Raw genomic sequence first — 18512 nt, forward strand, 5'->3', positions numbered from 1 at the left:
ACTTTCTTATTTCACCTTAAATATGAGACCCTGTCAGCTCAAGAAAGAAAAAAAAGGCAAATACGAACAAATCAAATTTGGACCATGTTTGATATAAGCTATGGTTCCAAGGAAAAGGTATTAGATTCCATAATGTTACATGAGAAATATGACTGAGAGCCTCTTAAAACTAACCACTTAGCACACACACTAATTGTGTTAACAGTTCAGCCTTTCTCCAACCTCATGGCTTTCAGAAGTATTGGCTCTAGTTGCCATGCTAGTAGGAAATTTTGAGAACTGAAGCTTATAGGAGTTGGAATTCGACAAACTTGAAGAACAGAAGGATGATGTTGGCTTGCCAAAGCAATTTTATGAACAGCTTGTCTGATGACAGAATCAGTCAACTCACCGTGGAACAATTTAACAAATACCAAAGTTAAAGTAATTTCAATGAAATCATAGCCAATAATAATAAAAGGAAGTCAATCCAGAAATACAAGAATTACAATAATTTTAATGAAAATGTAGTCACCAATAATTAAAAGTAACTCAATGAAATGATTAATGCTGCATTGAACTGTCCAATAGCGAGTTACCCATGGTGAGTTGGCCACAGCAAGTTATTCTAGATCCATCTGATGAGTCAGATTCTGAAGTAGAAGACAGATTCTAACTCTGCAATCAGGAGCCAGTTGGTTCTCTTAAGACTAAGGAACAGAAATGATTCTGTTGATTCTTCGACATCAACTGCAAAAACATAACAAGCTAAATCACCTGACTTTTTCTGAGCAGAAAATGATCCTAAGCCCTAATATGCTGAAACATCAATTGAGTAAAACAGATGTTCTGTGAGGCTCATCTAAAGAAAAAGGTGATTCAGAAAAACAGGCACATCCAAATCAGTGCTTTAAAAGAAGGGCTTGGGAGTCAAATTTCTGTTAGCAAACAACAATTTTCCAACCCTGAATACGAGTTTGTGAATGTGCTGTTTCTGATTTTGGGATTGGTACAAGACTACTCTTAAATTTGAATCTTGGACTTGCACACCTGGAACCTTCACTTCTGAAGTAATCTTGTTTTTCCTGTGCATTTGCATTTTTGTACTGTGATAAGATGTATAGCTGTCATAAAGAACTCTGATACAAGTATGATCTCCTGCACTTATAATTGCTGATACAGGACTGACTATTTGCCAACCTCACATAAGAAGTATCTCAACTGTAGTCAATGTTATGGAGCAACTGCTAGCTAAAAATGAGTAACTGAAAACTCAGCTGGCACATTTGCCAATACAGTTGGAAATACTATGTCCTAAATATCCTGTCTCAACATCTGAGAAATTTGATTGCGCTCGCTGCTAGGTTCTTCTTTTGGGAAACTAAATGTGCTCTCTTATCTTGAATATTTCTATTTGGATTATAAAGTCATGTTCATTATCAATTGTTTTAGTTCAGCTGCTAAATGGGCTACTTACTCCCTTTATAGGGAGTGTATCAAGTCATTCATGTTTATGTTTGAAAATCCCACTGAATCCACTCTGTTGGATTTAGGTGGTGGCATCCTAGATAAGATAAACTAGAGTAGAATATGTTTACATTTTGCAAGACTTAAGTCATATGTGCTTGCAAATTCATGGGCATCTAAACTAATGAAAAAAACATTCCCATCCAGTTTCTCACCAAATATAAAATGGCTTCTAACTCCAAATACCTAAGACATCAACTGGGCCAGATGTCAAGACAAATGATAACCCTGGTATATATTGTACTGTGGAGATTACAGTACCATATCCAAGAAAAAACAACAACAACCCTACATTCCTCTGTACCAAGTAAATGGATGGCTCCAATTTAGACAGATTCCTAAACCAAGATTACAAGCACTTCTACTCAGCCCCAGCTCTTGAACCATACCCAGAAAACATGCAGTAGTATTTGTGATCATCTAATCTCCACTCTTATGATCTCAGACCATAATGAATTCTGGAGTCCAAGTAATACTTGGACCAATACTTCACAGAGATCTATAATATTCCCCAGGGTTCACTACAACTCCATTCCCAGTGGAATTCACTGTCAGGCCAGTGCTTTCTGGATCTGGAGCAATGGTGAGTTCTGGGCGTACGGCCCAGTACGGCCATACCGGTAGTGGCCAGGAGCAGTGGCCACCATACCAGTACGATGGCTTGTTTGGCCCACCTGCCTGCCCACGTTCCATAGCTGTTTATAACGCAACTGGCCAATTGCTCACACGCGCACAGCGTGCAGCGGCTGCACAACCTCCGCCGAGAAGCTGGGTGTCGCAGGGGGGTGGCTTGTGCATGCGTGTGCAGAGCATGTGCCCAACAAGGATGCCCAGCCCCCTGCGCAGCGTACTAGTTGTGATGGGGTCCGGAATCCACCACTAACCTGGAGTATGGGTTGGAGTAAATTGAAATGGACTTGTAAAACATTGTTTCTCTGACTGGGTACAAATTCGTGACCCACATCCTCTGACCAAAGGCAACTCTAAATTTCATTTTCCTTAATTATGTAGAATTACACATCCTGCACTAAAAGTTTCCCAACACTGTCTTCTTAGTACGATGACTTCACAGATTTCAGCAAGCAAGAGAATGATAAACTACCATCTAATTGGCCTTATAATTGCCCCAGCGACCTGATCACTGCCCAAATGAGCAGATTGGAGATTTTATGATTTTACAAGCAATAACCTTAGCAAAATTCTTCCACTCCCCTATTGCACCAGCTCCTGCTGGTTTTCTGTTTGTAAAAACATAAATTATGGGAACTGTAAAATTGCAACAATTTCCAGGCTGTCAACCAGATCTCCATCTGGAATAGATATTCTCCATCACTGAACTTTTGGAGCATTTGCAAAAGATATGCATCTGTACTAAATTGAGCCTAGTGATGCTTATAATTTGCTTCACATCCAAGATGGTGATTAATGTAAAATTTCTTTCCACACCCAGCATAATCACTTTTAATACACAGTGATGCTGTCTATGCAATGCTGTGCACCTGTTGGCTTCCAACATCTGAGGAATATTATTTGCTAGGACTATTAAACTCTGCTTTGATGACATTCTAATCCATTTATCTTCTTCTAAACAATATGAAACTCATATTGTATGAGTAGTCTTGCAGCAATTCCAAGTACATCACTCCAGTATTATGTTATAAAAATGTGTACTTGAGGCACATCAGATTTTCTGGGATATTGCATCTCACCAACACAGATACAGATGGAGTCTAACAAAGTACAAGCTATTAAATCTGGCAAGTACCCCAGAAAGTCAAGAGCGTTCAGAGGCTAATGGGTTTTGTAAACTATTATTCTTCCTTCGTTCCAAGTTTTGCTGAGTTCAGAGCCCTTTAATCTACTACATAAGCAAACATTACAGTATTTATTTGGGATACACTGGCTCAGAAAGCTTTTGAAAAACTAAAGAAACTTTTTTCTATTCAGCTTATCCTGCAATATCTGATCATTTCTCACTGAAATAGATTTTTTAGATGCCAAATGGGAGGCATCTGCTGCAAGTTGCAGCCATAGCTTATATTCTGGTGTCTATTATTTTAGAAAATTAAAACTGTTCCATCTGTGATAAGAAATTAATAATCAAGATGGCTTTTGATGTTTTAGATACTTCCTAGAAAGAGCACAAAATTCTATGGAAACAGTGGAATGACCACCAGTGTCTAAAGTATCTGTAAACAAAAAAGAAGTTGAATCAGCTTCTAGCTGATTCTAGCAGGTAGTAGCTTCTTTGGCCACTGTTCTTCCTCTGGATTAATTTCAAGGTGGTACATTCCAAGCATTCAGAACAAGAAAGCAATCATCCCAGAAACCAAACCAACAGGGAGAAGTAGACACATCACTTTGCAATCACATCACAATCCTCAATAGTGATTCTTCCTGGACATATTACTATTTCACTGACAAACTGCTTTAGAACCTGGTAAGCCTGGTGACCCGCCTTCAGTTTTTAGGTCAGGTGACTTAACCTGCTGCTTTCTTCCACAACAGGTGGCTAATTACCTGACTGTTCCATGCTTGCACGTTCATTTTCCAACATAGACTCATTAGAGAACAATATACATACTTAAACTACATCATAATACTGAGACTGCTTATGTTGCTAGTGTCAGCCCTGGAAGCCACCTTTTTCCTTTGGAGGTTCTGGGCTGCCACATTTAGTGCCTGGGAAAACGGGAAGGAGGATTACAAGGAGTCGATGGAGGATTAGCGATAACAACATTTCTTTCTCTGGAATGGGAGTGGGCATTAGGCATGCACCTGGATGGGAGTGACTGGGGGTTGTCTCCAGTTGGGACGGTGAATTGATTGGACAATGTGATGGACTTGTTGGTGCAGGGAATGGATCTTTGACTTTCTTTTGGGTGGGGAAAACACGGAACTCTCAAATTTGGGTTTTTCCAGATATGCCAATATGAAAATCTCTAATAAAATTTAACTTTGAAGAACTTCAAGCTTCGGAGTCTCCTTTCATTCAGGGTTTACTTGGAACACTGACAGCTAGGAGTTAGGCGGCATATAAATTTAGTAAATTATTATGATTGGCCACATAATCAAGCTGATGTTTAGTCTGGAGTTGTTGTTTTGTTATTACATAGGTTTTCTGTATATCTTTGTTGTCTGAGTTTTTGCCATTCAGATTTAGTACCTATACTATATTCACAACTTGCTTCCCTATTAATTTTAAGAGCAAGGCAGCAAACCTAAATAAGCCATTTGTGCTATTTTTTCCCTCTAAAATCTATATGAATATTTACACATTTGTATTATTTGAAGTCTTTGGCTTATGAAAATTACCATTTTGCCAAAGTCTGTTCAATGACTTTTAAGATGCTTTGTGAATGGAAGACTACATTTATGGAAATATTCACATTCTGAACATCATTTTCAAAAATGAAAATTTGCAATTAGGAAGTTTTCCGTTGAAATGCAAAAATACAGGGTCACAGTCCAAGCTAATTTGTATCATTGGTTATAAATATTTTAGGTATACTAAGGATTTCAAAACTGTTTTTCATTATTTGAATCCAGATGAAATTATAATTGATCTACTGATTGACAGATGCTTTGGAAAGACTAAAATTCTTCATATGCAGGTAGGCCAGCACAGGTACATATATTATTCCCAACAGAAGATATTTTTTCTGCTGTATTAATTTAGATATTTATATATACAATATTCTGACATCAATTTGCAGCAAAAGCAACCTTACCCTAACTGGTTTATGCTGAGCTTTTTATCCTGTTTTCATTTGATAAACAACAAATCTTCCTAAATACTCTGCTATTCTATACATATTTATTCAAGTACCACTGAAGTGAATCACACTAACTCCTAGGCAAATGCAGACCTGTATTCCAGATACTGAATGGCATTAAGTTATGCCACAAAGGTGGGAGAGAACTTCACATGAATGTACAAAGGGTGTGTGGGTGCTTAAATCATTATGATGTTTCTTCCATTTGCTTTTTATGATCTATTTGTCAACTGAATAGCCTCCCCTCCACCCCTACTTATGAGGATTTGCATTTAGAAACTCTGAATCCACAGTATTAATTTACAGATATGGAGTTCTTCTGATAGCTTCTATCAACACCAAGAGAAACAGATTTCCAGTGTTTCAGATTCAAGTATAGGAAGCAAGGGTTTTAAAATCCTTTTGTGTATATGTGTGTGTGTGCGTGTGTGTGTGTCTATCATAGTTTATGATAAAATTTATACTTCATAGCAAGCCAATGCTTACTGAATAACCCACAATTAGCTGAGTCCAAACAGCATGTTAAGTCAAAATCAAGCAACCACATTATGGCTTACAATTATCAGGAACAAAGAGTTAAATAACTAAAGAATGGTTCTAGAAGTCTTTAACAGAAAACATTCTTCCAGAATTATTCTATAGTTTGTTTGTATACTTTGTTAATTTCTCTGTTAGTTTCTCTTGATACAGCTATCCATGATAAATAATTATGGTGTATTTCCCTTCAGATTTTACAGTAAGGAGAGACTATTACAATAATAGGTCATGATCACACTGAAAGAACAAAGCTACCATATCTGGACTGCAAAACTCTGGACTGCACTAAATGACAATCAAAAGAATTTTCTTTATGTCTCTCTACCATCAAGTAGTTATTTGCAATTTTGCAGTCCAAACCTCTGTAAAAGAGGAATCCGTACTTTTCAAATTAATCAGAAAGTTGATAACTTTTTTAAAAAATTACTTGGGAAAATGTGTTAGGATTAGTGTTCGTTTCTCAAGAGGAAGTTTGTCCTTTTCCTGTCTTGCATGTTCAAGAAGTTGCCGTCTCATAACGGTAAAAACAGAGCGCAGCAATGTTCTCCCAAAAATTTGTGTGGTTTCATATTGAGGTAGACTGTCACAAAACTGGGGGACATTGCAGTAACACAGCCACCTACAAAAGAAAAAATAAAATACAGACTCAATTAATCCAAATTACTATGCAATGCATTTCAATCAAACTCACTTAATAACTGTTTACTTTATAGAATGAATTATTAAAATTTCTAAACAAGCATTTTATATTATATAATTATTCTGTATGTGTTCTGTAACTAACTGAACTGAAGAATACATTTACATTCAGCAGAATTGTATAGCCTAGAACAGGGGTTACCAACCTTTCAGACCTCAGGGACCACTAAAATCATAATTTTAAGGCCCGTGGAACACCAATATGATCTGCCTAATGGCTGGATGGGTGGGCGTGGCAAGGTGGTCATGTCACTGGATGGGTGTGGCCAATTTGATGTCACTCACATAGAGGGATGCCTCTACTCATCACACATCACCTGCCCGCCCGGGTTCTTTAGGGCCCCAACAGTTGTTGGAGCAAAGCAGCCACCATGAGAAAGAGTTGGCAAAACAATTGGCTCATATCAGATTGGATCTGACCGAGAAGGAGGCTCAGAAGAAGCATTTCACTGAGGACTATGAGGATAGGCTTTCCAAGCAGAGAGAAGACCGGCAGGAATGCAAGGCCAGTGCCAGCGCCTGGAGGCTCAGCGGGCTGAGATGGTCAGCCAGTTCCAGACCATGATGCAGTCTCATTAGAATGAGGCCCTCTGGCTCTTCCCAATCAGTGGCATTCCCTTCCAGCCTTCTCCCAAAGCCCTGCACCAGGTGGCTGAAGCAGACCCCAAGTCAGAATTTCTGCCCCCCCCCCTCTGAGCCACACAAAAAGACCCAGAAGAGGGAGACTCTCTGCAGCAACACCAACGTTCATTGCACGTATCCAGCCCAGGGGCCGTAGTTTGAGGAGAGATTTAGTGCAATATAAAAAATGCAAATAATTTTTCTGGGAACCACTAAAAGTTTCCATGGACCACTGGTTGGTGAACACTGGCCTAGAAGAATCAGATTATAATAGATTATAAACCAGATTCCCTGCCAGGCTTGTGAAAGGAATCTGGCTGGGGGTGCCTGATGAGGACTGGTTTTCTGGAAAGGGGGTCCATTAGGGATATTGGGAAGCTAATAGTGTGAGTTGAAGTGCTCCAAGGAGTGAGATCCCCTCCCAGGAATGTGTTTATATGAATGATTGTGAGGAGGTATTCTACTTTTGGGACCAGCCAGCCAGCATGCGGGAGAAAAAAATCCTTTTCGGGGGGGGGGGAACCTAGAGGTGGGTGAGAACATTTCATTGATGATGGGTAGGGGAGATATGGTAGGAAGCAAAGGGCCACCCTGGCCCTGGCTTCTGGCCCTCTGGGCTCTACCCTATTTTGCAGTCAGCAGGCATTCAGCGGGCTTTTGACTGTTTAATGCCAGGTCAACTGTAAAAAGGCCCTGGCTTCTGGCCCTCTGGGCTCTACCCTATTTTGCAGTCAGCAGGCATTCAGCGGGCTTTTGACTGTTTAATGCCAGGTCAACTGTAAAAAGGCCCTGGCTTCTGGCCCTCTGGGCTCTACCCTATTTTGCAGTCAGCAGGCATTCAGCGGGCTTTTGACTGTTTAATGCCAGGTCAACTGTAAAAAGGCCCTGGCTTCTGGCCCTCTGGGCTCTACCCTATTTTGCAGTCAGCAGGCATTCAGCGGGCTTTTGACTGTTTAATGCCAGGTCAACTGTAAAAAGGCTAATCCTCATCTGTGACTGCAGATGAGAAGGTTCACCTAGAGTGCATTATGAAGATCTGGCTGGCTCAGAGGGCAGTTGCCCATCTTGTCACTTTGCCCAGCTGAGTTTCAGGTATGGAGTCAGGTATGGAATTGACAAAACCTTTAGTCAATAATGGAAAAATGATAAGTGTAGTCCAAGAGTCTCTGATGGTTCTCAACAGTGTTTAGTGAGGGTGATTGGTGATGGTGTCCTGTATTGTTCTGGGTCCTGTGTCGGTTTTTGTGGCTGGGACTCGTTTATTGACTAGGGCTGGTTTCCAGATGTCTGGTAGGCGGGAGGTATTATCACGTTTATTCATGTTGTGGGGGCGTTTCTCTATTTTGATAGCTTCCATAATTATTCTCTTGTTGAAGTCACCAAGATACAGTCAATCTTACACGGGAAAAGACCCGAATATGCCAAGACCTGCATACCTATACCCGTGAAAATCTACGAAAACAATTATGTATGTATGTATATATGTATATATACTGTTACCTTGTGTAGTTTATTTTATAGCCAGCAATGTCATCATTAGGTGATCTCAGTCGCCACTGGGAAGGTGTTTCCAAGTGCCAGTAATTGATGCGATTGAGAAACATTTTAGCCAATTCTACTATGGTTTGCCTCTCTTTTGTTGGGAGATGACTAAATTTGTATTGAACAAAATTATTAACTCCCTTAAAAAAGAAACAGAAAGGAGAGGAATTGTGAAAACCTGGTATAAAATTCAGAAATTTTATGGACCTAAGGAGAAATAATTTCTAATAAATATTTTCTATAGAAAATTCTACAGCATCTTTACCAACCAGCTTGTATCTGGTTCATATTTTATGTCATATATTGGTTTCTTTGAAAAGAGACTACAGGTTGTCCTCAATTTATAATACTTCACTTAGTGACCGTACAAAGTTACAACAGCACTGAAAAAAGTGACTTAGGACCTTTTTTCACACTTACAACCATTGCAGCATTTCCATGGTCACGTGATTTACATTTAGATGCTTGACAACTGACTCACATTTAAGACGGTTGCTTTGCCCCAGGGTCATGAGATTCCCTTTTGCAACCTTCTGACAAGCAAAGTCAATGGGGAGGTCAGATTCACTTAACAATCAGGTTACTTATTTAATGACTGCAGTGATTCACTTTACAAATGTGGCAAAACTCACTTAACAAATACCTCTCTTAGCAACATAAATTTTGGGCCCAATTGTGATTATAAGTTGAGGACTGTCTGTATATTACTCTTGGTAATATATAGTTGGCTGATCACAATGGCATATCTTCGTCAACAATATGTGATGAGATGTTAACTTCATTATAATTATCTTACTCAACAATATGTGATGAGATATTAACTTCATTATAACGAACAGTGATTTTATGTTGGTATACAAACCAAAGATCAATAACCAGATAGGCAAATTCTGTATAATAAATCATGATGTTCAGGAATGTCCTTCAGTTTAAGACATGTTTTGCATCTAAAGGTGCTCTTCTAATGTCTCCAATTTTATAAAACACATCCATAGTATTAAAAATTATAATTCTGTGGTCATGAGCTAAAGTTTATAAATAAACGTAGTTTCTAATACTGCATCCAAAGTTTTAAGCTCTCCCTTTCCACCAATGTTTCTTCTCATTTGAAGGTATAGAGAAATACAAGAAGAGAAGGGGAACTGAGATCTCAAATAATTATTGTAACTCAAATGCTTCTTTGTGCCTGTATCTCCCATTACCGTTCATATCAGAGCATCTTAGTGAATCTTCCCTGGCTGTAATAAATATCACTCCAGTTTCATATATGAATCCAAATTGCATTTGCCACAGTAACTTTGGTCAAAATAATCTGATATAATTAACCTATATATCCAGATTTGTTCATGACGTTATGAATTTCTCAAATGGGTGCTTAAAACAACCAAAATTCCTATACAGTTTTAAACCTCATTCTAGCACAATAAGCTTATTAAATACTTAACATTTAACTAATGCTTATATATTAATCTCAGCTAATAACAATAGTTACCTTCCTGAACCAGCACCTTAGTTTCTAAAAATATCAGCTACCTACCTAGGGTCTTGTAGTGATACAAATTGTATCAGCTACTGGATTCCTTTTAAACATCCTCTTTTGTATTGCTAATGGTGGATTTTCCAATTTAGAAGATGCTTTTTCCATCCAATTTCCAGGGGCACTGAACTAAAATACAAAGGCCTCTCTGCAGATATGTACAAAAGAATACATTAAGGAGAGTACTACTTAAACTAGAGATAATCATTATAACATACAGATGAAAGTGCAAGTTGAATTCTAAAATACATACAATAGATTTACAATGCTTGTCGGCATAAGAAAAGGCAAAACTATCCTAATGTGAACTTTTATGTTGACAGCTTTCTTTCCTGGTCAACATAAAAAAATCATATTTTTGTACTGCCAGAAACTCTTTATCTATTTTTAAAGAACTATTAGATAAACTTAATATCATACTAAAAGATCCTGCATGTTTACTTTACCTGTTCAATACTAGGTTTCTCAAATGGGGGACTTTCCAGAGATCCTTCCACAACAGGTTTCCCCATATGTAATATACACTTCCTCAAAAGCTGTTGAAAAGAGTTGGAAAATGGTGATAAAAATGTGACAATTTCATACTTTTATTTATGTTTATAACATCTCTGCGCATTTGTAAGTGTGGCTTAGATGAGTGCATTTGAAATCAAAGCTGCAACTTAAAATGTATTTTCTAAACAGAAAAGAATTCAATTTACCTTGAATAAGTAGAAATAAACCTGCTTCGTATCTGCATCTTCTTCTTTGTGAACACAGGTGAAGAGATACTCAACATCCAACACAATTCCCAACAGCCTGTTCATTTCTTCTTCTGAGACGTTCTCCAAATGGGAAACATGAGCGGCTAAAATAAACAAGGAAATCTTAGGCTTTCAAGGAAAAGGTCAAGCCACTGAAAATATATAGTACAGTCATTCTTGACTTGATGCCCTCTTTTTATGTATAGGCTTCACTTCATCTTGGGGAAATCATAGGTTTGAGGAGCCTAACAACACAATGCCAGTCTTAAAAAAATGTTGGTCTTACCTGAACGTGTCTTTTCTGGGGAAGAGAGGGAGTGGTCACGTGAGGGCATTTTCAAAGCCAGATTGGTCCAAAGGCTGAGAGTAAACTTCTTAAATACTCCTGCCTTCCTTTCCTGCCCAGTTTCCTCGAAGGCGAACAACAGAACTGGAACAAACAAACAACACAACACAACACAACCCCTGGGAACCACCGGGCCTCCCCTTGGCCCCTATAACCCAAAAACAGAGTGGGTCGTGACCACTCCCTCTCTTCCCCAGAAAAGACATGTTCAGGTAAGACCAACGTTCTTTTTCCAGTGGAAGAGAGGGAGTGGTCACGTGTGGGACATACCAAAGCCCAGTCCCAAGGGAGGGAACAAAAAACGCAACCACCAGCTATGGCCCAAGGGGAGTATCCGCTACCACCCTCTGTAGGACCCTCTGACCAAAAGAAGAATCCGCCGAAGCGAACAAATCCAGACGATAATGTCTGATGAATGGGGTCGGAGACGCCCAAGTGGCGGCCCGGCAAATGTCTTCAAAGGGAGCCCTAGTGGCCCATGCCGCCGTGGTCGCAGCACTCCTGGTGGAATGAGCCGTTATTCCCGACGGAACGGGCCACCCCGCCGCCCCATAGGCCTCCCCAATGACCTGCCGTAGCCAACGGCCAATGGTAGCTGAGGACACCCTAGCTCCCAAAGTCCTAGAAAGGAGACAAACAAGGCCTCCAATTGACGAATCTCCGACGTCCGTCGGAGATAAATACGCAAAGCCCGACGAACATCCAACCGGTGCCAGAGCCTCTCCCTATCATTAGACGGCCCTGGACAAAATCGTGCAGGACAACTTCCTGTGCCCTGTGAAAGGGAGTGTTCACCTTTGGGAGGAAGGTAGGGTTGAGTCGAAGAACCATCCTATCCTGATGAAAATGGCAAAGATCATCCTTGGATGACAGAGTGCCCAGCTCCGACATACGCTGGGCCGAGATAATTGCCACTAGAAATACCACCTTAAGGGACAAGAATCTTAGATGAACCGATCAGCGAGGCTCAAATGGGGCCCCCGCCAAGGCCCTGAGGACCAGGGGCAGATCCCACATAGGGAACCTATGGATAGGGGAGGCCGGAGATTAGCCACCCCCTTAAGAAACTGCTTGATCAGGGGAACTTGAGAAAGGGAGGAAGACTCTACACCTCCCAGAATCGAAGACAGAGCTGCCACCTGACGACGCAAGGTGTTATGACAGACCATCATCTAGTCCTTTCTACAAAAAGTCTAAGACGTTGGGAAGAGTGGCCCTAGCTGGGGAATTCTGATGTGGAGCGCACCACCTCACGAACGCATCCCAGGTCGAGTTGTAGACCTGGTTCGTCGAAGGCCACCTGGAAGCCTCGATAGTATGGATGACTCCAGAGGACAGACTGGCCGCCCTCAGTAGTCTCCGTTCAAAAGCCAGGTGGTCAGATGAAGCCACTGGGGCTCTGGGTGAACCAGGATCCCCTGGCGTAAGACCACTTCCTCCCACGGAATCCTCCATGGGGGGGGCAACCGACAGCTGAACAAGGTCTCCTGGGCCAAAAAGGGACCACTAATATGACTAGTGCCTTCTCCACTACCACCTTCCTGAGTGTCCCCGGGATGAGGGGAATTGGAGGAAAGGCGTAGGGCAGGCCCGCCGGCCACCCGCTCCTGAGGGCATCTGTGCCCTCCGCCGTCCGTGCCTGAAAATGTGTGAAGAATTGGGGCAGTTGCACATTCGCTGGAGACATGAAGAGGTCTACCAGGGGAGTGCCGAACCTCTGACAGATCCTCCGGAAAATGGTTGGATGGAGTTGCCATTCGCCATTGTCCAGGGTCGCCCGACTCAACCAGTCCACCTGGTGGTTGGAGAGGCCGGAGATGTGTTCCAACACCAAGGACAACAGGTGCCTCTCCGCCCAGGCGCCCAGTCTCAAGAGCCTCTAGCCAGAGGGCTCAAGAATGAGTTCCCCCCTGACGATTGATGTGGGCCTTGGTGGCCACATCGTCCCTCAGAAGAAGCACGTGCCGGCCCTCCACCAAGGTCCGGAAGTGCTGGAGAGCGAGGCAGGCAGCCTTCAGCTCCAACCAATTGAAATTGTGCCGGAGATCCACATTTGTCCATCTGCCCTGAGCCAAGCGAGAACCCACCAGGGCCCCCAACCAAACAACCTCACGTTTGTGGTGATGGTCACCCTGTCCGGCTCCCAGAAGGAGCAGCCCTGCTGAATGGCCGGTGAGGTTCACCACCTTAGGGAAGCCTGGACCCCCGTCGGGAGGCGTAGGGTTCGGTGTGAGTTGCTCATCCGTCCCCTCTGGAACGGAATGAGCTCCCACTGCAGAGGCCGGAGGTGAAGCCTGACCCACGGAACTATCCCTATGCAAGATACCATCTTGCTCAATAACTGTGACAACATGAGGACAGAAATGAACCAATCTCTGTGGACCTTTCCTGCCAGCTGTTGTAGACTGCTCCGTCAGTCCCGGGACAGACGGACAACCCCTGCCACGGAGTCTATGACTGTCCCCAGGTGAAGTATGCGTGTGATGGGGACAGCTGGCTCTTGGGAAAGTTGACCGAAAACCCTAGGGATTGGAGACTTTGAATGGTAAGATGAAGGTCCACGACCGCCTGAAGAAGGGATCCTGCCTGAACTAAGACATCGTCCAGGTAACATTAAACCTTACTGGGATGGACTGGAGATGTGCCGCCAGCACCTTTGTAAAAGAGTGGGGAGCCGAAACCAGCCCAAACGGAAGAGCCCTGTATTGGTAATGATGGTCCCCGTGAGAGAACCTTAGGAACCTGCGGTGAGCTGGGAAGATTGGGATGTGAAGGTTGGCCTCTGTGAGGTCTACCGATGCCAGGAAGCCCCCTTTCTGGATGCCCTGAAGGATAGATTTGAGGGAAGACATTTTGAATCACCTGTACACTAAGAAGCGATTCAGGCATTTGAGGTCCAGAATCGCCCTCCAGCCCCCCGAATTCTTTGGGACCACAAACAGGTTGGAGTAGTGGCCCAGTCCTCGTTCCAGCTGGGGAACCGTTTCCACCACCTGAATGTCTAGAAGGTGTTTGATCGCCTGATCCATCAGGCGGCGCTCCAGACTCTGGGATGGAGGGAATGACCTGAAGGAATTCGGGGGTGTGGGGAGAAACTCTAACCCATGGGTCGTCAACCTGGTCCCTACCGCCCACTAGTGGGCATTTTGGGATTCCAGGTGGGCGATGGGGATTTCGGAGGTTAAAACCTCCTTTTGAACTAACGCGCGCGAGAATGCGTGTGGTAGGGATTTCGGAGGTTAAAACCTCCTTTTGTGCGAGTGGGCAGGCGAGCGCAAGCGCGTGCACAAGCAAACACGTGGGAAGAGGAAAGGGAGGAAACTTCTCCGGTCGTGCCTGAGCTGGTGGAGCGCAGGCAAGCGCCGTCCCATCGCCAGGGAAACAGTGAGTGAGGTGAATCACGTGGTTGCTCAGATCACACGGGCGCAGCCCGAGAAGACATTTCTGAGAAGAGAAACTTCTCCGGTCGGGCTGCGCCCGTGTGATCTGAGCAACCACGCGATTCACCTCACTCACTGTTTCCCTGGCGATGGGACGGCGCTTGCCTGCGCTTCACCAGCTCAGGCACGACCAGAGAAGTTTCCTCAGTGAAGCTCCTGAAAGGGACGCTGAAGACATTTCTGAGAAGAGAAACTTCTCCGGTCGCGCCTGAGCTGGTGAAGTGCTAGAAAGGGGGGGGGAGCAGAGAAGACAAAAAGGATAATGAAAGGGAGAAAGAGGAGGTGGGAGATAGGGGATCCTTGCTGCTTTCTGAGCTTGGGGGGGGGAAGGAGCAGAAAAGACAAAAAGGAGAATGAAAGGGAGAAAGAGGAGGTGGGGGATAGTGGGATCCTTGCTGCTTTCTGAGCTTGGTGGTTTTCTTACAGACATTTCATTACCAAACTAGGTAACATCATCACTGCTAGAAGGGAGTGGGGTTGTGGGGAAAGGAGGAGGAGGAGACGTCGAAGGACAAAATTGGTGGGCGGTAAGGAAATTTTTCCATCAAGAAAGATCCATTAGTGGGCGGTAGGTAGAAAAAGGTTGACTACCACTGCTCTAACCTGAGACTCTGATGAACTGTGGATGCAACCCAAGTGTCTGACGTGATGTCGTACCAATGATCCGCATAGAGGGACAGGCCTATGGGACGATTCGGGTTCGAGTCACTTCCCTCTGCGGTACGGACAACCGCTGCCCCCTCGAAAGGCCCGCCGGGACTGATTCTGAAACCTATTCTGGTCCTGTTAGGATAGCTGAGAAAACTGTCTGTCGGACCTGAAGGAAGAGAAGCGTTGTTGATGGTCAAACTCAGAGGCCCTATAAGATTGTCCTCTTTATTCTCAACAAGAATGGGGTCGAGGGCCTCCCCAAAGAGGTTAGGACCCTTGAATGGGGCGGCCGCCAGATTCCACTTGGCCTTGTTATCCATCTGCCAGTTACGAAGGATAACTGACGGCGGGAAGTAACAGAGGTGGCCAAGGCGCTGGACACAAATTTCACCGTGTCTAAAATGGCATCAGTGGAAAATTGAGAAGCCGCAATAATTTTTGTAATCGCTCGTCCTGGATCGGGATGCGATTCTGGAGTTGGCATAGCCACATGACCATAGTGCGGTTGAAATACGAGGCCGCGGCTGCAGACTTTATGGCCCAAGCCATGGCATTAATCTTCGGGCTTCAACTTTTCCGCCGCATCCCTGGACACCACTGGGGAAGATGAGACTAAAGTTGGAGGGCAGTTGAATGGCCTGAGCAAAAGTTTGCTCCACATTGTAGAAGCGGCAGTCACTACTCCCAGGGTTAGAAAAAATTGAGGGGCGGGACCATTGGTTGGTCAGTACCTCCATGAACATGGGAGGGGCTGGAATCTCCTCCTTGTTCGTGGCTGTATCTGGATCCCTAGGTGGGGGAACTGTGAGATCCCCTGTCCCCATCTTGGTGGTCTTCCTCGCCTTGTTCAGGAGAACTTTGAAAATGGCCGGAGGAAAAAGACCTGAGGAAGAAGGAGGATCGGGTTGGGTTGCATCCTCGTCTTCCAAGAACCCCATATCCTGGAGATTCTTTTCTCCCATGGCAGAAGTCTCGCTAACCATGGAAGGAGATGATGCCCTATACTGAGATCTAGCTGAGTGTGAGCTACTGTCCCGTTGGGCAATGCCCCTCGAAATGGCTGCAGAAATAAGTCTTTTAATGCCTTCAGGAAGATGTTCCAAATCCTCCCTATCTCTATAAGCATTGCCAGAACCCTGGAGCGCCAACCTGTGTGAGGTATAATGTCCCCTGGATATCCCTTCCAAAGGGTCCGCCTGACCCCCCTCACCAAACCTGGAGAGACCTGCGGGACCTGGCAAGAGAAACAGAGGGGGAGGAAGAGCTGAAGCCCCGAGGCGTGGATTGCTCAGACGGAGGCCTGATGGGAGATCATGACCTGCTGGCAGAATCATGCCCTGAAGACCTGGCCTGCCTCTCGGCTCTGGCAAATGTCTTTTCCAGGGCCCTATGCCTCCTGGCCTCCTCTCTGGTGGAGGTTCTAGAGGGATGCTGAGCCGCCGCTGGTCTTACTGGGGAATCCCCGGGTCGAGACCCCTGCCCCTGGACTTCCCCCCTCACCGGGCCCACTGCCTGGCCCTGGGGAATTTCCGAGCCCTCCTCCATAGCCCACTCACGTGTCCGGACGTGCGGAGGCAGAAGAAGATAGGCCACTGTAGGCCCTTCTGAAACCTGGGCCTGGGCTGGAACTGAAGCCGGTCGACTAGGCCGCACACCTAGGCCTAGGCCTCCCAAGTGGCTCTGCAAGCTGATAGAGGCCGCGCGGATGTGGCGCTATTCAAAATGGCCAGCGGGACTCGTGCAAGGCCAAAGGAGGCCAAAATTGCATGTCCCTCTCTCCTGGCCTCTTGCAGTAGCAGAGACAGCCTGGCGGCGCTGGGGGCCTCATGGCAGTCCTGCGTGCACTCCCCCCTTCGCTCGCTCGCTTTCGCGCTCCAAAAATTAAATACAAAGTGAGCAGCTGCCGCCCAAATCAAGCGGCGGCTTCTCTGGCAGCTCGTGTGCACCTCGTGGTGCCGGCGCTGCCTCTCCTAGCCTCCAGGAGCGATCGTCGCATCTGCAGCTGCCTGAGAGCTGGCACCCCCATGGTCCCGGGGATCGGGCTAAGGCTCCGCGCCCACGGATGGGAGAATGGATGCCCCACAGGGCCCTCTCCAACCGCCCCGAGGCTGAAGAACTGTCCCTTGGACCACAGCTGCAAATTTAGAATTGTTTATAATTTAAAATGCTCAATTAGCCAAATCGAAAACCAGATTGAATAAAAAGCAAGTAATTTTAAATTATTTCCTACCTAACTCAATTCTCAACAGTGCCTGGACCAAGAGACTGAGAGGAAACTGGGCAGGAAAGGAAGGCATGAGTATTTAAGAAGTTTACTCTCAGTCTTTGGACCAATCAGGCTTTGAGAATACCCTCACGTGACCACTCCCTCTCTTCCACTGGAAAACTAGCAAGAGTCAAACTTGTTTATATCACCCTGGAGCAAACATTTGGTAAAGCCTACTCAAGCTCTGAAAATTATTAATGCATTATTTTCTACAGAACAGGCTGTTTACAACAATAATCCGAATCATTTTTAGGTTTTCTTCTTGTTTAGTTAATGAAAGATTTATTTGTAGGAGCAAGCACCATTCTACCTCTATTTTAAATCATTTTTTGGAAATTATATAAGGGATTGATTTTTTATTATATGTTTAATATTATACATTTCATAATGCAGGCATGTTTGCTACTAGGAGAATGTTTTGGTTAACAGTTTACAAATAGAAGGAACTACTTCATCTGCCTTAAATGATACTGTAATCTAACATTTCTTACAGATTTCCTTCTGAGATACAATTTTATTTCAGATACTAATCAAAGATCCATTTTCTCTAGGAAAATTTTGAAATGAAAAACTCCAGGATTTTCTAATGCCCAAGTGTTGGATATTAATAACTCATTCAATTTTTCTTGAAAAACATTAATTAATATATATCCCTGATAACTTAACAAAAATAATATTCCTGTCTTAGAACCTTAATAAATGGTAGTTATCATGCAACAGCCAGATGCTAATTAGGAAATTAGTTAAGCTGTCATTTTAATAACACCATTTAAACTCTGAAGACTAAATTTCTATCATGATTTTTTCAGTAATGTATGTATCTGCTTTAAAACAGAAGTTTTCAGATT

General features: G+C 43.8%; 1 protein-coding gene across 3 annotated transcripts in view; it reads right to left on the reverse strand.

Annotated features, from left to right (window-relative positions):
• Positions 1-18512, reverse strand: part of KAT2B (lysine acetyltransferase 2B) — an 89001-nt gene that overhangs the window by 40439 nt on the left and 30050 nt on the right. For all 3 annotated transcript variants that reach the window (XM_081971644.1, XM_081971643.1, XM_081971645.1), the window contains exons 3-6: positions 10920-11065; positions 10665-10754; positions 8640-8821; positions 6247-6438 (exon numbers count right to left, since the gene is read on the reverse strand). In XM_081971644.1, coding sequence (XP_081827770.1) covers positions 6247-6438; positions 8640-8821; positions 10665-10754; positions 10920-11065 — 610 coding nt within the window. The remainder of the gene's footprint in view (positions 1-6246; positions 6439-8639; positions 8822-10664; positions 10755-10919; positions 11066-18512) is intronic.

This window comes from Natrix helvetica, assembly GCF_964273705.1.
Source record: "Natrix helvetica genome assembly, chromosome: Z".
NCBI classification, from domain to species: domain Eukaryota; kingdom Metazoa; phylum Chordata; class Lepidosauria; order Squamata; family Natricidae; genus Natrix; species Natrix helvetica.